The sequence below is a fragment of the Ischnura elegans genome, chromosome 8 (genome assembly GCF_921293095.1).
Source record: "Ischnura elegans chromosome 8, ioIscEleg1.1, whole genome shotgun sequence".
In the NCBI taxonomy this organism is placed as follows: domain Eukaryota; kingdom Metazoa; phylum Arthropoda; class Insecta; order Odonata; family Coenagrionidae; genus Ischnura; species Ischnura elegans.
The window spans coordinates 4235949-4256340 of record NC_060253.1 but is presented as its reverse complement, the minus strand read 5'-3'; the positions used below and the strand labels follow the sequence as shown (position 1 = coordinate 4256340).

General features: G+C 39.1%; 1 protein-coding gene across 1 annotated transcript in view; it reads left to right on the top strand.

Moving 5' to 3' along the window:
• The window catches only part of LOC124164189 (serine proteinase stubble-like), a 230694-nt gene that overhangs the window by 191940 nt on the left and 18362 nt on the right, over nt 1-20392 (top strand). Inside the window, exons 4-5 of the mRNA XM_046541398.1 lie at nt 7446-7547; nt 19109-19721. Coding sequence (XP_046397354.1) covers nt 7446-7547; nt 19109-19721 — 715 coding nt within the window. The remainder of the gene's footprint in view (nt 1-7445; nt 7548-19108; nt 19722-20392) is intronic.

The following is a 20392-nucleotide window of genomic DNA, read 5'->3' as shown; positions in this document are numbered from 1 at the left end:
TTTTATACTAGTAGCGACGTCTGTGATATCGATGTATTTAACTAGATACCTAACAATATGAAATAATAATAGTTTTTTATTTCACTATTCTGCGTTGATTACAAACTATGTACAATGTATAATTCAATTGCCTACCATCTCATAGAAAAAGAACCACAGAAAAAATAAATAGAGGATAGGACATTCAGAAAATAAATGGAGTTGGGAGGGGTTAAAAGAATGCTCACCCGAATGTTTCATCTTTTTTCCAGCCTTTATATCAACTCACCAACCTGTCTGTTTGTTTGTCTGGTACAAATCTTGTAACTCAAATTTGACTCACTTCCTGTGAAGCAAAAACGCTGAAATTTTGCACACTTCTTCATTTCCGATGACAATACATGAAAATATAACTTTTTCTCTCCAACCACCAACCCTTTAACCACCCCCCAGTCAACCTATAGCCCCCCAAAACATGTTTTTGATCTAAGAAGTTCCAAATGGTCGATTTTCGTGTTTTGCGACCACAGTAAAAGTTATCCACTTTAGGCATATCCACATAGTAGGCATTTAAAAGCATAGGGGTGGTGGCATTTTGAAACATAGGGGTCTTACCATTCACTGAAAATTTAATAAATATAGTGACTTTTTTAATACGTCACTTTTGGTTTTTCGGGGTCACTGAGTTTTTTTGCTTTGTGTCATATATAAACGTTGCTCATCCCCTGTAATCTAAATATAAAGGCTGGTTTTAAAAAAAAAATTTTTTATAAGAGCTTATTAAGGGAGGTATTCGCCTATTGTTGCCTCTCGACCACGCCGTCGCCAGGGCAATGAGGAAAGGAAAGGTCATTGACCGTCTTATGAATGGTCTTGGATGCAAAATGAACGGCAATAATTTACCTTTCGCTAGTCACGTGACTCAATGCCGCGTTACCGTTGAGACGCTCGAGTTATGTTGGGACCAATTCAGTGAGTCACCCTCCCTCAGCTTATTCTTACTCTAAGGTTACGTCTAGGCCTAGGGTTTTTTTTAACCTTCCCAAACTATCTCCATCATACTAATCTTGTATCCAATTATTCCTTTTTATCTCCTACACGTCACCGATAATCATGATATCATTTGGAAAATATAAAGACATAATTGGGTGGTTGTGAAATGGAACTCGTGTTGATATTGAGAAGAAATGAATACGATAAAGCGATGATGTAGGAGATGGGACCGAGCGAATTATAGAACGTAATGAAGACGCGTGGAGGTGCGAATAAAGATCTCACCCTCGTCATCGCTAGCATCGTCTCATTTTTTTTATTTCTGCAGCCGAGGCGAGTCTCGAACTCGCTCTATGTGGGTCAGGGTGCCGACCCATTAAAGCCACGTAGCCCTGGGTGAAGAAAGGCGTCGCCTCTCTCGAGTTGCGTATTTTTATCATCAGGGGAAAACGACGCTACATTAAAAGAAGACTTTATATAGATAGATTGGCACTTTCCAATCACCGAATTCTCCGTTTCTCTTCGTCTCCTCGCTGGCGTCCCCAAATTCGTCAGACCATCAATCGACCCAGTGAGTAATGATCAAGTCCTCTCAGAGAAGTGGGAGTACGGATGAGTCACATAATTTATTGCCGATGAAACAGAAGTATTTAATTATTACCATACTTAATTAAAATTTTTCGGTAGAAGGAATAAACCCTTGGTAAGCAATTTAAGCATCCATATTTATTTGTTATTATTATGTCTATTTTGTTGTTATTTTGCACTAATTTTGATATTTTTGAAATAATTAGGCGGCATATTCCTGCTAGTAAACAGTTACTAATCCTTAGTAGTAACCCAAATACTTTCTATCGACTTATAGTATTCCAAAAATATCTACCTTAAGAAGCATGCAGAAGAAAAAATCCGAAAAAAATCCATCCGAAGACAAAAAACATACAGGATATATGAATCAAGCTAAACATCTCCTAGATTTTGATGTACATGACTACACAATCAACAGACGTCATCGGTCGACATCCGAGTATAATAATTTTCATCATCTGTAAGTGATAACTTAAAAAATTGACATTAACTTCCTGAATAATTCCGCGTGACCGAAATTTTTCGGTGCAATTATTTGATTTTACATCAGTTTTTTTCTCCAGAGAATATTCACTCTTTATTTCTAATCTAAATATTTCTAATAGAATGGAGAAAAAATCCAAGAAAAATCAAGTCGAAGACAAAAAAAGCAGGATATAGGAATCAAGCGAAACATCTCCCAGCCTCTGATGTATCCATGTATACACAATCATCAGTCGACATACAAGTACATAATTTTTTCCATTGAGCGGTAGCGATGATCAGGGAGTCGGTGTTAAATGACGCCGCCCATTGCGACAGTCGCCAATGTTCCCATTATCCGCTTCCAGATTCGGAAGACCCCGATCGCAATCGGAACGCGTCAAAAGGGATTTCCGACTGGAACGAGTGACATTCACACATATTCTCCTCCGCTCCCGTTGTTACGAAACCGTTGAGATACCCCAACACTGCGAATACCGTGACGCGTGACTTGAAAGTTTGTACAATGACATCGTGAAAACTCATTCAATACATACGATAAGTATGAGAACCGAACCATATCCAAAATTCATTAGTCTCGATCAGAAAATGGAATGAATTAAGCACTTCATTTTATTCTTGAACATTACAAACATTTTATTCGTGAATATCGTAAACTTTCATGAAATTTAGATAGGAAAGAAGTGACTCGTAGAGAAACCTGTATCATACCAATTGTTTCGAGGTTCCCGCCAATTGCGGACTTCACTGCGCATAAATATCCTCCGCATATCCATGGCCTTTAATGACGATTATCCACTGAGTTAAGTTTCCATGGAGCAGAGTTCAACTAAACACCAAGGCCTACCTCCTCTCTTTCTTTTGCCCTTTCTCTTTCCCCACTCATTCCAACCATATGTCCAGCCCGTTCAAATCTTCCACTTCTTATTACTCCTGTAATGTTCGGATCCTAATGCAGATTTTATTACTCATAATAATGTGTCTCCTCCATTCTCCTGTTTCTAAACTGGGCCAAAAACCTTCCTCAGCACTCTTCTTTCAAATATCGCTAATCGATTCAGGTTTATTTGTTCCGTGTGCTCAATGATTGGCATCTATACAAAAGAATAGGAAATTTTAATGTATATTAAAAACAATATTATACAACATTCATAATGTATTCAAAGGAATAGTGATATCTTTAGGTGCATAACATTAAATTATGCACGTGCGACGCCAGGGTAACCACGCGTCTAATTATGCGGGGTATGAGCGTTGACCGAGCATAAATTTCATGCGGCTGTTAGTGGTAAACAGTGAGGATTGAAGGAATTACTCTAATTGATACCATGGATATCGTAAACGAAATGGTCGCCAGGCGACAGAATGGAGCAAAACCGCGCCGCAGACAAAGAGGGTGATCAAATGAGAGGGGAAATGAACCGATAGTGCTTTATAGCCGTCCGACGATCGTAAAATCTCCAACCACAACCACCAATATCTTGCTGGACTGAGTGAGACACTTCCAACATCTTGCACCTAATGACTCCACTAAATGACAAAATAATGGGATCGCAGAGCTAAGCTTTCGGCCACACCTCACTCGAAGATAATGATCTTATGATAAGCTCATGATCCGCCAGATTCCACAAATCATAAACCCAGCGTTGTAACATTTAAAAAGAGTATTTAAGTATTTGCAGAAGCTCTTCAAACATGACGACAGCATTACAACGAGACTTTATAAGTTTGATATACATTCATCAAATTATAATCCACATTTAACTTCGAGAAATTACATACAATGGCAAATTTGAAGAGCGAGAGAAAGTTAGCAAATTTCCAGAATTCTTTTTGAGGTCCACTTTATGAGGTGAATTCGCAACTGCGCGGAAATCTTTTTTTTTTCATCCGTCTTTTCGTGCGTTGATGAGGCACGATAGGAGGAGTATATTTTGAAATGTCCACAAAAATGAAATACGCGCGTATTATACGGAGCGCTCCGTTTCTTGGCCTAAATTCCTTCAAATAGATTCCTCGTGTTGAAATAAACGCTTGCAATTTTCCACGATTATAATTTTTTTATTCCAGCATAGTTTTCGATGTTACTACATTATCTTCAAGGTACAACATGGTTCGAAATAATGTTCATTTGAATGAACACCATAGTGCATTTAATTTATACAGTGGCGCCGATTCCATGGGGCCTCAAAGATTCGCTTGGGGGGGGGGGGGGGGGGGGTTGGAGCCCTTGTTAATAATTGAGTTATATTATAAACCTTGGTATGGTCCGGAGGATGGCAATAATAAATAGCGACATGTTGGCGTAGAGAAAAGACATTGTGACGAAGCCCTGAAACGAACTTAATTGTGACGAAATAAATAGTAAAGATCCAAGGTTTTTCTTATTTTGTGATGCCTTAACTTTTAAAAACATATTCTATCTTCTCGTAATTTGCAAGTCACATATTGTACACCCTTGCAGACATTTGTAAACACCTCAAACACATAAATTTTACCTTAGAATAGTAAAATTTTCACTGTTTAATTACAGTAAAATATTGAGAAGTGTTTACTTTATACATGCTGTACAATTTTAGAGATGGTGGCCTAAGTTTAAAATAAGTATCGCCTCCAGAAAAAAAAACACGAGGTCAGCTTGTTGAGCGAGAGTGATTCATCCGTTTAGCGTATTCATATGAGAGCCTCGTTACATTTTCAAAGATTCTTCCTCCTTTTAGTCTGCTTTCGCGAGTAATCGAGGGCACCTGTTGCGTCCAATGTACGTCCGCTAACAGAGAAGGAAAAGAGACGAAGATTCATATCTCTCTAAGAAGCCTGAGGGCAGCACCCACATCAGACGAGAGCGACCTCCTTTAATCTTACACCGACCACTTCTGCCCGAATTTTTACTTACTTAATTTCAACTCTTAAAAGAAGGCCGAATCAAAGACCACCTAGCAGAAAAAGAGATTACGCCAGAGAAGAAAAGAGACTAAATAATTCATGGAGAAGGATTTTCTTGGTGGTTCAGTCTTAAGAACACTGAACAAAATTGTTATGAGTTAAATAAGGATGTTTTCTGGAACAGCGTAGTAAACTAAAGATACACAGTGCGGTAACATAGCTTTCTTTTTTTCAAAACTTAATAAAACCCATTGTAAGACTCGGACATGTTTTATTTGTTTATCTGAAAGTAGGCTTATATTTAAAGTTTTTTACACGGTTTTGAAGATCAAATCAGATAGGTGATTCCATACACCAGTCTCTACACAATGAGTAAACCGACTTCTGGCTTTTTTCTTGACTTGCCAGCATAGCAGTGGTAATGTTGGCAAATTCATCCTGGATTTTGGTCTTCTAAGCTTCAGGTCTTCTAGCTTCACGCACATTTCTGTCAGCAATGCATCCAATAATTTGTCATGTTTTCGCGATTCAAAGGGATCTAGGCTATGATAAAGGGTGAATAACTTGCCATCAATAAAATTCCTAAGATAAATGCAACTTATAGTTGAATCCAAGATATCTGGTAATTCTTGTGACTTTGGCAACCCGGAAATCAATGTAATCCTTTTTGTAGGAAAAGAAGAAATAAAAACTTGGCTATTCCCAAATGATAATTTTTTGTGACCTACTATGATTTCGTCACACATTGATAACGTTACGCTGTAACGAAACCATGGTCGGACACAATAAATTACCGCGTGTAAAAAGCAAAGTTTTCATTTCTTCTATTCCTACGATAAAGGATTTCCACCAAGTTACGCCCGCTACTATTAATTATAATCCTTATTATCGGAGAATGGAATAATAAGGTTACATATATTGTTCTTTTTGCGTCCTGACGTGTTATTTGATCCGTAAATAAATACTACGGGTGTGCAGAAAGAAATAGAGGAAAAACCGGGTCTCGATGGGAGGTTATGGGGGACATCACTGGTCAACAATCCTAAGATTGGTTTGACGCAGCTCTCCACTCAGTTCTCCTATCAGCTAATCTTTTCACACCTACGTATTTCTTCTATTTCACATCCTTCTTCACTTTTTCCATATATTTTGCTCGAGGTCTTCCTTTTCCGTTCTTGCCTTCCACTTGTCCCTCGACGATTGTCTTCATCAGGCCATTATGTCTCAAGATGTGGCCTATAAGGTAGTTTCGTCTTCTTGCTAAGGTTTTCATGAGGCTTCTCTCCTCTCCTACCCTTCTTAGGACTTCATCTTTACTTACTTGGTCGATCCATTTGATCCTCAAACAGCTATGGCTCAAAATGACCCACAGTCTTTATAGTTAAAACATCCATCATAAAAGTTTATACGAGTCATTACGAAATGTTCTTTGTACATTAACATATTATCGGTAATTATTGATAAAGTCGCGAATTTTCATAGGAATAGGATAGAAAATGAGAGTTAATTTCATTTTGAATATGGTACATGGGTCAAATTGACCCATCCCGTCCCCCTGGTGATAAGAGGCTAAGGGTGCTGCCCGAGCTGAAGATGGATCGAAATGATGGCCAGGGTAGGTGGTACGTCTTTGATGAGATTTGAGCGAGAAAATACTTCTTCGGCCCCCCTGCGAGGCTTATAACCCATAAAACACAGCGACAGATTTATATCTTGCCTCCAAAACAGATAAACTGGGTACTCAAATCTTTGGGGACATAATAAAAGCTAGCTTAAGAGTTGTTCAAATTATCTTTTTTCTTAGATGCTTGCTCATTTTTCTTTCACAAGCAATAAAAGTTGTCTCGGCGAAGGATTCATTAAGTCGTTCGAGGTGAATTAGATTTATAAGCATTGAATTATAATTAATGTAATTATTTTTGCACTATTTAATCACTCTAAGCCACAAATTCTTTTCAAAAGGCTCAGTTAATCTTTTCCCTTGAAAGTTTTAATGGTCCATAAACAAAACTTGAATCATAGAATACAAATTCGTTTGAAAATCTCTTTAAGTAACGACTACATCAGAAACACAAACAAAGTAGTCAACACTAAGGTGGACTACATACCCTCAGTAAAACTTCCACCTTCTCGTTCATAGCCATTCGTAAATTAAACAAGGACTTAATGTAAGTTTTTTTTAGAGTCAAAAGATTAATTTATCACTATCAATGAACATCGCGAGTCCAACAAAATTACGCGCGTAGTGATGAACAGCAATTTGATTATATGGTAAAGCGTGTGATTCCAAAATTACACCTTACTTCAACTACAATATTGCATTAAAAGCCTTGCAGATAGGGCAAATTCTTGAATTCGTCCTATCTGCAAGACAGTGACAAAGAAAAACTACCAAAAATTGATAGAGAAGATAACTTCCTTTTTCCTTCCTTCCCTTTCCCTTGTTTCCTTAAATGTAGTCTTAAATATGCTTATACTGCCGTAATTTACATTAATGTATTTTCGATTTATTACAGGATCGAGAATGAACTGGTGGCCAATAGCAGTCAGGGCTGCCGTATTCCTTATACTAGTGCTGCCAAATGATGTTTACTCCAGACGAAGTCATCGAGCACAAAGTAAGTGCCCGCGAAACATTCATAAGGACATCCCACTCCCCAATCATTTGCTTCAAATTGAAAAACTTGTACATATTATAAAAAATATCACCCAAAAGAAACTGTGCCTTGTGATTTTGCCACCGAACCATAAACTTGGTCAACATCGAGAATTGGACATTGGCCTTGAGACGGATGCCTTAAGGCGTAACCCGTTAAAAATTGCTGATCACCAATGTGAGACGCAAGACAAAAAAATCAAAATCGACCAACCAGAAATAGTTTCCTTACCACACCTGAAACCGACAATTACTGCATTCCGTGTCAGGAGCTCCTCGTTTTAATTCTACGCTTGCTTTTCATGAAATACTGGATTTCCGACTACACGCGGATCAATTTCATAATTATGCCCAGGTCTGAATCACAAGATCACTCATTTTTTCCGTCCTTCAGAGTAATATGTTCAGCTATACGTTTACAGGGATCAAAAGATATCTGTCCTTACATTTTCAATCTTTTGTACATGTTGGCTTTGTACATATTGGTGTAGACTTTACAAGTTTGCACTTTTTTTAAGAAGAAGTTTAAGTAGCCTATTATGCCTCACTTTTTCACAAAAAAATTGAGAAAATATTATTTTTTAATACTAAAAAATCACTCCAAAATACTTCGTTTTTATTTAAACAAAAAAGAAGACTATATAACAATGATTTAAAGACTGCATGTTCATGAAATAAACACATGGAACACATCCATTTCAACTACTTAAGTCGAATTATTTTCCCGTAAATTTTCATCACAACACTAGGACTAATATCTCAAATATGTAACAATAAATTTATATCACTCCTGGGTCAAATGTAAAGCGAATGTACATGATTTTTTTTGCTTTAGACATACGGTCTTATACCCGTAAAATTTATACTTCGGACTTTGAGATGGTTTATATTCCTTTTTAGTTCGCATAAATACGTAAGTTTTTAAATAAGCTTTCTCATTTATTTCAGCATTGTTTTTCATAAAATGAAAATACTTTCTTTGAGAAATGCGCAATCCCTTCACTGGTAATTACATTTTTTCTCGAAAAATCGTAGTTACTCGTGGCTTTTATATCCCTTAGCTTTACCGTACGCTCAAGAATATTTTTCTCCGGCGTTGCTTTCTTTCCTTTTTTTCACAGATGTTCCCACCCCGGTGTGACGTATTCCAATCTCTTTAATCCCCTTGTTCTTCCTCGAAGCTTTTCCCATTCTTTAACAGAGAAATTCTGAGGCCGAGTCATTTAAAAATCTCCCTCTCCTCCTTCGCCATCACACCAGCGATCATCAATCAGACGGACGAGGCTTCCGCATGCTTCCTCACTCATCGCTGTCACTCAGTCATACCCTCCTCCCCCTCCCTCCTTTACTGTGCATACCTAGTACACATCCACATTGTCTTACGCATAAATACACTCCTCGCGGAAGCTTATGGTATTGCGCAGTGAACGATTTTGAAAGAGTAAAAGTCTATTCAAGACGAAGTGTTTGACTGCACTTGTGAGTTTGATTTTACTTTTGCTATTGATTTATTTGGGTACGAGTGTGGTCACTGTGGTACAAAAATCAAATTTTCATTTTTTTTAATAACCAGGACAACATTCTCATAAACTAATAGGTACATCTTTTTCCCTACTCTGGCGTCCGTTTTAAAATTCATTTCTTCTTCCGTTACGTAACTAAGGTTACAATGATAAGATAAATAGCAAAGAATTTAAGCTTGATGGCAACGATTATTCATCGAAACCCAGGTCGCTTTATTTAAAAAAAAAAAGAAGTGGTATAACTAATATGTGGGATGTTTTTATCAACCTCCGATGATTCCTGAGACGAAGTGATAAATTGAAAATTATTTAATATGCTAAATGTTGAGCACACTTGTGGTGACCTTTCGACATAATCGCCTCGGCGATCGAGGAATCGGTCGTGCCTGTGAACGAGCTTTCCTACACCTACCTTCTTCGTAGGAAGTTGCCGCAAATGACTTCCAACGAATTTTGACTTTGCCCTGAAGCTCATCGCCCGTTTGAAAACACTTCCCTGGTAGTCACCTCTTCAATTCAGCGCAAAGATGAAAGTTACATGGCACTTTGTCGGCATTGCACGGCAGGTGATCGAAAATGTCCCATTGAAATTGCTCAAGGAGCAGTTGGGCTCCATTAGCGGGCGTTGTCATGGATCAGAACACTTCCAGAAGTCAGCATGCCTCTCTTTTGCTCTGAATGAGAATGGCCGTAATGTTTTACACTGTTTCACGCTAGCCACGGTACGTTAAAAAAATTCTCTTTCATCGGCAAAAAGGTCAAGACATGTTAATGCTCAAGCAATTCGGCGAGTTTTCTGGCTGTCTGTCCGCAGTGCACATTTGGCGAGAGAATCAATTGAGGCAGTGTAGTTAATGAGATTGGCACTAACCTTCAACTCGCAACGTACGGTCAGAAATGACTTGAGCGTGTGGTGCGGAGGACGCGCAGTTGCCCTATCCGCGCAATACACGCCTGTCGCTTGTGTGATGTTTTTGCTGAGCAATCGGATATTGACAAAACAACCGCTCTCATAGATATTCGTCCAAGAAACCACTGCGACACACATGAAATCTTCGGAAATTTTTCGTGTGCTTGACTGAGACCAAAGCTGTCATTTATCATCCTTCAAATCAACGAGGCGTTCAGTGTCAATTGTCCTTTCGTTTTTATTTACTTTATATCGGAGTGAGTTTGTTCACTGCCGTAGGAGAAATCCATGAACACCAGAGAGTGAGACCAACGCGAAAATTAACAAGGAACCACAGGAAATTGTGCTCGATGCGCGATTGAGCGAATATGCGTTTCCGTTTTTCAGTTGTTTATTGGAATATTTTGCACATTGATTATTTTCACTGATTTCTTCCTTTTTACTCTATCTCTATTTTTACACAATCCTTTAATTTGCCCACTAAAAGAGTACTATCCTGGAAAATTCATTAAATTCAGGTCTACTCTTTGGAACTCGGTTGTCGCGAATCGAAGGATAGCACCGACAGGATCACGCTAGCAATTTTCCTCGCTAACTTTTAATATTGCAGAAAGAACACTTTCCAATGAATTATAATATCTTCATCTATTCCTAGCAGCGTGTTTTGATGCGGACATTGTCTCTTCCTTGGCGGAGCTTGCGTAAAAATGCGAATAAAACGACGGCTGCAAACTGAAAGTTTCGTGTGTTGTTGAGGTCAAATATCTACATCTACATCTATATAATACCCCGCAAGCCGCCAAAAAGGCATGTGGCAGGGGGTCTTAGGACTTTTGCTTCCTTGTGGAACACCTGATATAACTTTTACAACATCAGAGCTAATTCCGTCAAGAACTACTTTTTGTTTACGATCTCTGAGAAAGTCGCGTATCCAGTTTACAACTGTCTCGTTTAATCCGCATGACTGTAATTTGTATAAAAGTTTGTTGTGAGGTACAGTGTCGAAAGCTTTCTTAAAATCTAGAAATAGTGCGTCAACTTTTCTTTTTGATTCACCAGATTTCAAAACGTCGTGAAGAAAGAGCGCGAGCTGAGTTTCGCATGATCTACCTTTTCGGAATCCATACTGACAGTCATGGAGGAACTTACGTCTGTCCAAGAAAGTCATGATATTGCTAACGATGATATGCTCGAGTATCTTGCCTATAATCAATAATATGTTGTTATAGCTTGCAATGACTTAATCCACTTGTTTTTTTTTTACTTTTGAAGCCGGTCTGAATAAACTCGCCATCCAAAAGAGATGGGTGCGAAACGGAAATCCAATGTCGACGTAAATTACATGCAAGTGTCATAAAAGTAAACAGGAAATGGCATTTTATGGATAGTTTTGACTTAACTTCATCCAAGCATATGCTTCCCCTGAAGTTTCATCCTTTCTATCCAGGTCACTCGTAGAAATTGAACAGCATTAGATTGTGACCTCGTCGGTTTATGGCTACTGGTCATTCTGTATTCAACAACTTGAAGTATCACCAAAATATTTCAAGGGATTGCGCGAAAAAAGACGACCATAGGAGCAATGAAACCTAAATATCTTCACAATCGCAAGCAGAAAGTTTTCTGGGAAGAAACGGGAAAGAACACTCGCTAACCAGATACTCTAGCGCACGGGACCAGGGGCGCAACCAGGAGTTAAGGCCAGGGGGGGTTTCAGGCGCAAGTAATACTGGGGGGCTTGGGGATATTGCATACCCGTCAGGGTAAGCGAGAGGTGCGGAGGCCTTCCGCCGGAAAAAAAATTTAGATAAATGGTTCGAAATGGTGATTTTTACGGCCTTCTGAGGGATATTTTATTAATCCTCACACTATTCTATAATCAATATTAATCCAATTAAGTAAAATAGATTTATTTAGCTTAAAAATTTCTGTGGGCTCTGGGGGGGGGGGTTTATCCCCGAAAACCACCCCCTAGCTACGCCACTGCACGGGACAGTCAGCACAAACGCATTATGTAAGTAGAGAGCCGCCCACCCCGGCAATTCCTCTCCTGCTGTTTGCTGTGGGCCAAAATCTTCCCCACCGTAGCACCTTTCTCCTCTCCTATTCTGCGCACCAAGAGGACAATATAAAGATCCGCAACGACCGCAGATACACGAATGCCTGTCGGCCTAACTGGCCCCTTGTCCAACGCTCACCGCGTGATATGATGAGAGGCCTCCCTTCACATAGACTCCTTCTGCTTCGAACCGAATCTATTAGGACAGACAACGAATTAAGCGAGCGTCATTAGCCGACAAAAGGGGATAGGAATCCTCCGTGACTAATGAGGAGATGAATTGGTCCGGAGATATCACGCAGCGAAAACGTCGCTGAGACAAGGCGACTGCAAAAAAGAAAGAGGAGCAAATGTGAAAGACGATACTCTCATTTGATGTTTCGAATCGTCCTCCTTTGCTCCGCTAAAATTGGATCCAAAGGCGTCTTTCGACAGCCACAGAAGGCGTCCGTCAACACCAGATAATGGAGTGCGAACGAGTTCGTGGTGTCAAAAACACTGCAACGCAAACTACGTTTTGCCGCACTATTCAGTGGAAATTACAGTGCAAAATAGACTTCGGGACCAAAAATGGTAAATATGTGGCTAACTATTTTCGATGAATTGTTATACATAGGTACTTGGAACCGCTTAAGAATATTTTGTTGGCATTAAATGTCACGCTATGAAGATATGCCCTTAAATTGAGAAAATGTTTAAGGTTAGATTAATAAGACAGATAAGTCCAGAGCAGCTGTAAGAACTATTGGCTTAAATTTAAGAATCCGTCAACTTCGGCTTTCATACCCCAACAAATTTAACTAAACGTCATAAAACAGAAGCTAATAATTCTACTCTTCCCTAAATCCAAGGAATAATAAAGAGTTTACAAAATAGTTTAAACAATAATTTAGCCTTTAACTCCAATGAATGTAGATATGGATTGTTAGCACACCCTCGCAGAGAAATGAATTCTGTGGATATTCATTTAAAAATACATTCAAGACTGTATTTACCTCGCCCTTTACCCTGAAACGGGTATAGAAAATAATTACAACCGGTATCAGTTCTTTTATGCATCAGTGGTTTAAGCAAAATATGTTACAATCAAATTAATGAAAATTTATGCAAATGAAAAAATATAAATATAAAATTGTCACATAGCAACCAACAAGCAAAATAAACAACTTCATAAAAGGTATACGGCATAAAGTTTCTCATTTTTTTCTACATTTTAACTATTTATTAAAACATTAATTCCCTGTTTTTTGCGCCAAAAGTTAATTTTTAACAATTGAAAATTTTTATATTTATTGTACCTCTCATATTTTCATGTAATAAACCTAAATAATAGGCAGATAAATTTCCAAAACGGCAAATATGTTTGGTCTGGATCACCTAAATCTCAAGAGTTCATATTTAATCTTGTACAAAGCTTCAAGGACAAAGAAGTGCATAGAATCACTTTAGCAATTTTCCATTTTTTATTTTTAAAACACCACTGCTCCTCGTGGAGGAAAGGTGATAGTGCCACGTGGAGTTGGTACAGGTAAAGTGACTAGGAATCCCTCTTTCCTGTGCCATACCCCAAGCTCTCGTTGAATCCAGCTCCTCTTGGCTGATCTCACCCCATGTTCAGCTGCCTTGGAAGAACCATTATATTGTCCTGATATCCGTATACCTTTGTGTGTCATCTAGCGCCAGGCATTTGTGAATGAAGAGATGGTTGAATTTCGATTTGCAGAATTACGCAGCCAAGTGCACTTAAAGCTTCGCTCAATATACCATGCTCGCATCCCGAATGATTTCGAAGAATTAGGGCGTGCTGAAATATAACAAACGAGATAAAATAAAATATTGGTATATTAGAAATAAATAAAAACGTGAGAAAAGCTAAAGTTTACCTGATATTCTTACCCTCCACTTCATCATGCCTCTATCGATATTAATGAGGAACGAATTCGTTTGAGTTAATTAGTTCAATTTTGAGACGGAAACAATGTCATCGTGATGTCGTCGTAAAACTAAATAATAACCGAGAGACAATAATTATTAGGTACACAATATTTAATGATAAACCTAACAAATCTTGACTTCAATCGAGAATTCGTAAAAATACTCCACCCTATGAAAGTTGTATGCAGTTCTGATGTCTTCCTCTGTTCATGTTTTTTTGGGTCGCTGAATCCGAACTAGATATTTGCACGTAAAATTTACTGACGACACATAAATCACAAAAATAGTAAACAATTAACAACTTTCTGCGATTTTTAGCTACTTTTCTTCAGGATATGTTATTCAAAAGCTGGGATTCCATGCCCTAATAACAAAGAGAGAGTGAAGCAACATAAAACTACCCTTCCGGGCAAAGTATTGTCGTTCCAAGCGGTTCATCTAATTACTGTACCTATATATATGAGGGGGTGAAAACCAAGGGGTACGAGTTATTTTTTCCCAACGGAGTTAAGAAAATTGTTAGAAGAAATACACTAAAACTTGGTTGCCAAGGGATACGAGTGAGTCTCTGTTCTGTGCTGACGTCGAGTGGAAAATCAAATGCACTAAGTACTAAACATCTAATCGATCTCGCTTGTTTTCTATAGCTAATTTCAGCACCTAACACTGCATAGGAAAAAGAAACCACTTGTACCCCTTGACTTCCAACCCACTCATATGTAATTTAATTGTTTTTTTGACGAGAAGTATGATTACGATCGACCACAAAGGCGACTTAAGGAAAACAGTAGCTTGAAGAGAAGGCGAAAACAAGAGGGCTTAGGTGTAGTCGGCGATGATTCCACATGGTGAAATCGACAAGAAAATTCGCTCGCGCCGCTTAGGTAAGGCGCCCAATTAATTTTGTACAACCTAAAACACGGGAAAAGGACGATGAAAATTGACGCGTGTTGTATGTACCTACTTGTACAGGTTTATCAATATTAGTCTCATAGACTAACTACACATTAGAGGTCATCCCTAACCTTAATTACTCTCCTCGTTAAAATGGCGATTTTCGCAAGACGCCAGGTCCCTAAGATGCGTTATCCTGTCTTACCTTGAGAAACGTCGTCACATACACGGCGATACTACCACGAAGGGAAAGCTGTTTACAGCTTTTTCCTAACATGGCCTCATATTTCAAGACCTCGAGGAAGTTGAGACAAAAACTAGAGGCGCAATGAATAATTGCTTCCTCCGCTGCAAGATCCAGTTATTCGCTCTCTCTGCAAGATGATAAATCGCGCAGAAATTACATTTCTACGCAAGAATTGAAATTTCAGCGAATTTCTCGAGGAGCGAATTCCATTTCTATCCACAGTATCCATCAATAAATTTCTAGTTCCATATATTATTGGAAAAAACGAAAAAATTTCGCTAGTTTACTTTATGTTAAGAGCTCGTTGTACATCATCCCTTCGAAATATTTTGCGTAAAATTACGAGTTCATTTTATGCGAAACATAGAGGATATATTTTTAATATTATTCTGCACATACATTTCAATCATTACATACCCCTAAAAAATAATAAAGATCCACAGGACGCTTTCACAATCAATCTAATAAAATACGAAGACCATCAAGCTTACATCCTGAAATATTACTTTAGTTTGCACAATAAAAAATGTACCAAAGATAAAATAATTGAGCGAGTCAATGTGATTTCATCAAAGTACTTAATGAATGATACTGATGGAGCAAAATAATGCCATGAGCACTTGATTATTAAAAGGACATAAGCTGAAACAAAATATTGAGTAAACTATTTGCTCATAAATCTCCCTCATTATAAATTAGCGACAGCAAAGTTGGATCTCACAGATTTTCGTTTTGCAAAGGAAGACAAACACAAGGAAGAATTTCCATTGAAAGAGAGCCATTGAATAATAACTCGCTGGAATTGCATTCATTTCCTACAACATGTGCTCAGCTCCTCCTCAGCGTTTGCTCTTCGGATTCCACGCATGCAAAAGGCATTCCGATGAACAGGGCAGCCGATTAAAATTCTCATGAGTCATGCTTCTCGAGAATAAGGATTGAATCTCTTAGCAGTTGTGCCCTCTGCGATGGAACGAACTATCTGGAATGCACTGGCAAGCCGGACCCCAGCAATACATCCTTCTCTATCCTCCGGCCTAGCACTAATAGAAAGCGGTGCAGATTCTAGGAAGACTCAACTATTCTCAACAACTCAAGCTTTTGACAATGTTGATAATTAACATGGCATATTGTCCAAGCTTAGCGACAAACGGAGTGGTTGCAATTTTATTCATTTTTTAATTAAGTGGCTAGGGTACGTGGCGGAGCTTCTCAAGTTTTGTACATTTAAATTACAACGTTAGATAAACGATATGAGTTCATATATTTGGTTCCAGCTGTATTAGTCTCTTTAGTCAGTATCACCAGGAAGGATAATGTGGGATTGGTAAATAAATCTGTACAAAGTCATTCACAATAAACAAAGATAGTATTTTTCATCATTAATTGTACAGTGTACATTCCCAGATCACAAAATACATTTTCAGCTGTTTCCAAGGCTGAATATTAGGGATGCGGCAGTTAAATGAAAAACAGGAAATGGAATCAAATGAATGTATTTGTTACGAATTGCCTTGAATGAAATCTTAGCTTAGCAATGGGAAAAATCATGGCTCCGTGAAAATTTAGATAAGAGACGTAAAGGATTTTAAGATAAATACTCGTAAATAAACATGCAATTTTACTATACAATGGTACGTATACGGGTCATTCCACACCAATTTAACAAAGTTTTGACCTTTAAGAGCTTATATTTTGATAAAATTTCTGTATGAGTGTATATTTACCTCAAAATAAATGTACAGACACAGTTTTTCGAATGAAATAAATAAGATTATATTTTTTCATTTTTTGGTCCAAACGACGCGCCTTTGGTCATAAAATCCCTAATCTCTCTCCTCTAAATTTTCGTTTCTCTTTCCCATTGTTAAGCTAAGACTTCACTCAGGGCAATACGGAACAAATACATTCATTTGATTCCATTTCCTTTTTTATATTTTTTTAAATTTACCTAGCACATCCCAAATATTCAATATCGGAAACCGCTGAAATGTTATTTTGTGATCTAGAAATGTACACTGAACAATTTAAAATGAAAAATACACTCTCTTCGTTTATTGTGAATGATTGTGAAGAAATTTAGTTGCCGAACCCACATTTTCCTTCCTTTTAAGACTGACTAAAGAGACTAATGCTGCTGGGACCAATTATTTGAACATATATCGTTTATCTAACGTTATAACTAAAATTTACAAAACTTGAGCGTTTATGGTGCAAAATGGAGGTGGCCTACGTAAATACGATACCCACATATACATTCCAACGATAGCGTAGCCAAAACATGATTCTGGGCGGACGTGAGAGGTGTGGTTCCATTTACATCACTGTTCCTTTTACATGCAACCGAAAGTCGTTCGACGACGAAGAGCGACGTTATTTTTTCTTATCACAGGCCAATCCTTATGCGACCGCGCGCTGACCTTGACTTCGTTTGCAAAGTACATTTGAATATCAATTGTATTGTTGCCTTATAGTCTATGAACTAATACGCTCTTAAAAATTTTGAAGTAGTTATTGTATCTAAATTATTCCAACCCGAAACTTTTGATAATCTCGCTTATTTCAGTGCTCGAATTAAAAAATAACGGAGTTCCTCCACGGCATGCGGGCGAAATTGTTTCATTCGTACACCAATAGCAATGGTATCTACTTATGAAATTAGCTATAAAACTCATGGCTGAAAATTATATCAGTTTTCGGTGGAAAATTAATTAATGACTCATTTCATCAACAATCCTTTCTGAAAGTCTCATCAACAATGTTCAATCAACGGTCGCCTTCTGAAGTGACCATATTTCTCTCATACAAATTAATTCGGAGCCCACTCCATACACACTACTCATACACACTAACAGATTCTATCGGAAGGTTAGTTTGGATGGGTGAGAGTAAAGCACAATGTTTTGCAGTGTGATGATGGCTCAGAGAGCCGAAACGCGTTGTACGCAGTAAAAAAAATTGTGGAGAAGTTCTACGATCTTTTATTTATTTCAATCTGATGAATTGTTTACTTACTTCTATGCTTCATTTTCCCATAGTGAGTACATCTTTCTTTTGGTGGAGTACTCTTCACCTTGGCTATTCTACTGTTAATTCATTTCTTGCTTCTTCCATCTCCAGGCATTCTGCATCCCAAATAACGTAATCCATTTACCCCTTCCAGTTTCTGTTTCCCTATTTTGATATTAATATTTCCTTCTTCCCTTTTACTACATACACAGTAAACTCGCTTGAGTCACATAATCAGCGCGCTAGAGGCGTGAATATTAGGGATTTTCCGGTGAGTCAAAAACTCACCCCAACGAGCCAGTTGACAAAAGCAATTTAAAAATGGCGCATTTGTACCGCTGGCTGTATTGTGTCTTGTTTGTGTGGAATAAGAAACTTAAATTTAGTGAACAAGAACATCAATTATGTATTGAATTACAAGTTTGCGGTTATTTATCTCGCAGGTAACTTTCATATCTAGAAATAGACCCAGCGACCGCAACCCAGGGGACGCACACTGCAGCTTTGAGTGCCAACTGATTTTCTAGGCACTATAATGACAAAAGTGCCGAGGCATTTTTGCTGATTTTGCAGTACGTTAGGGAAAAAATGAGGCCTCAAAACCAAGTAAAGTAAACATGTTCAAAAACTTTCGGAAATCTTTATTATATATGGTTTCATCTTTTTTATTATATTATTTGGCAAATTTTTGGTACCCAATATGAGTTAATTTCTATAATTTGAAGAAAATAGCTAATGATAAAATAAAATGAATATTGACAATTGTATTAGTGGCTAATTATCAGCATCTAAGAGTGACATTGCACGTGGCACTTTTCGCGAGAGATAAGAGGAGCGCAATAGTGCTACCCGGCACTCTAAGGGTTAAGCTAGCCGCGCGATTTCTCCCCCTACACTATCCCTCAAATCGAGAATGATATCCCAATTTCTTTCTCCCCCTCAAAAGGCTTCAAGATATCGCCAAAGCCGTGCCGCGTGGACGGCGAGTCGGGCACGTGCATGTTCGTGTGGGAATGCGTGCGGGGCGGCGGCCGGCACCTCGGCATGTGCGTCGACGACTTCATGTTCGGCACCTGCTGCACCAACGCCTCCGCACCCTCCTCCTCCTCCAACGCCTTCGTCTCGTCTGCCTCCACGTCCTCCTCCGGGTCCATCGTGTTCCCGGGCGGGGACACCGCGTCCGTGGTGAGCGGGATCGTGCAGGCCACGCACCACCAGTACCACCGGCCGGCGCACCCGCCGCACCGCCCCACGGCGGCCCCGCACCACCTCGTCACCTCGGCCGTCCGCCCTCCCTCGCCGCCTTTCGCGCACTTCGTCACCTCCGCCTCCTTCTCCACGCCCTTCTACCACTCCCCGGCCTCCCAGCAGCACCACACAACGTGGTCCCTGAACAGACCCACGACGCCGTCGCCCGTGAGGACCACGCCGAGGCCCAGCACCACGAGAAGGCCCCCCGTGAACAGGAGGCCGGCCTCCACCACAACCACCACCACCACTACGAGTAGGCCCACGACCACCACAGCGATGACCACCACCAAGCCAACATCAACGACCAGGTAAGTGACGGTGGGCGAACCCAGTGAGGGGCAGGAGGGAGCAGCTGCCCCCCCCCCCCCCTAGAAGCAAAAATCGCAAATGTCTTTAAGCTAGATAATATTTTTTCAAGCAAATAACTTTAAAAACTAATAAATAGCTGTTAAAGTTTCCTTAAATTGTCGATTTCATTCACCTTTTCCATGCTTAAACCTTACCTATAACTTGAACAACTATGGCTTGCCCCCCCACCTTCTTTTGATGCTGGGAACGCCCTTGTAAGTGAAAAGCAATTAGAGAGCTGCAAGCAGTCGATAAAACGAACTCTCCGAGATCAACTCCATGATTGAGAGAAAGAGAGGGCATATCCCGAATAATCCCAAATATATTTCACCAATATTTCAGAATATTTTCCCTCCTCGACTACCATGTCTCTCAAGCTTTTAATTTATCCTAATCAGGAACTATTAACAATATTTAATGCTTTAGAACACATACCATCATTATCCCCGGGACACCGACTGAATGGCAGTGAAGATTTCTTGGGTCTCACACCGGTTTAGGTCTTCCATATCTCCTTCCGACGTTTCGAGTTGCAACTCGCCCATCATATTCGGGGATTCAGGAATTCAATGAATGGATTGAATTGGATTCCTGAATTCCAGAGGACGATGGGCGAGTCGCACCTCGAAAC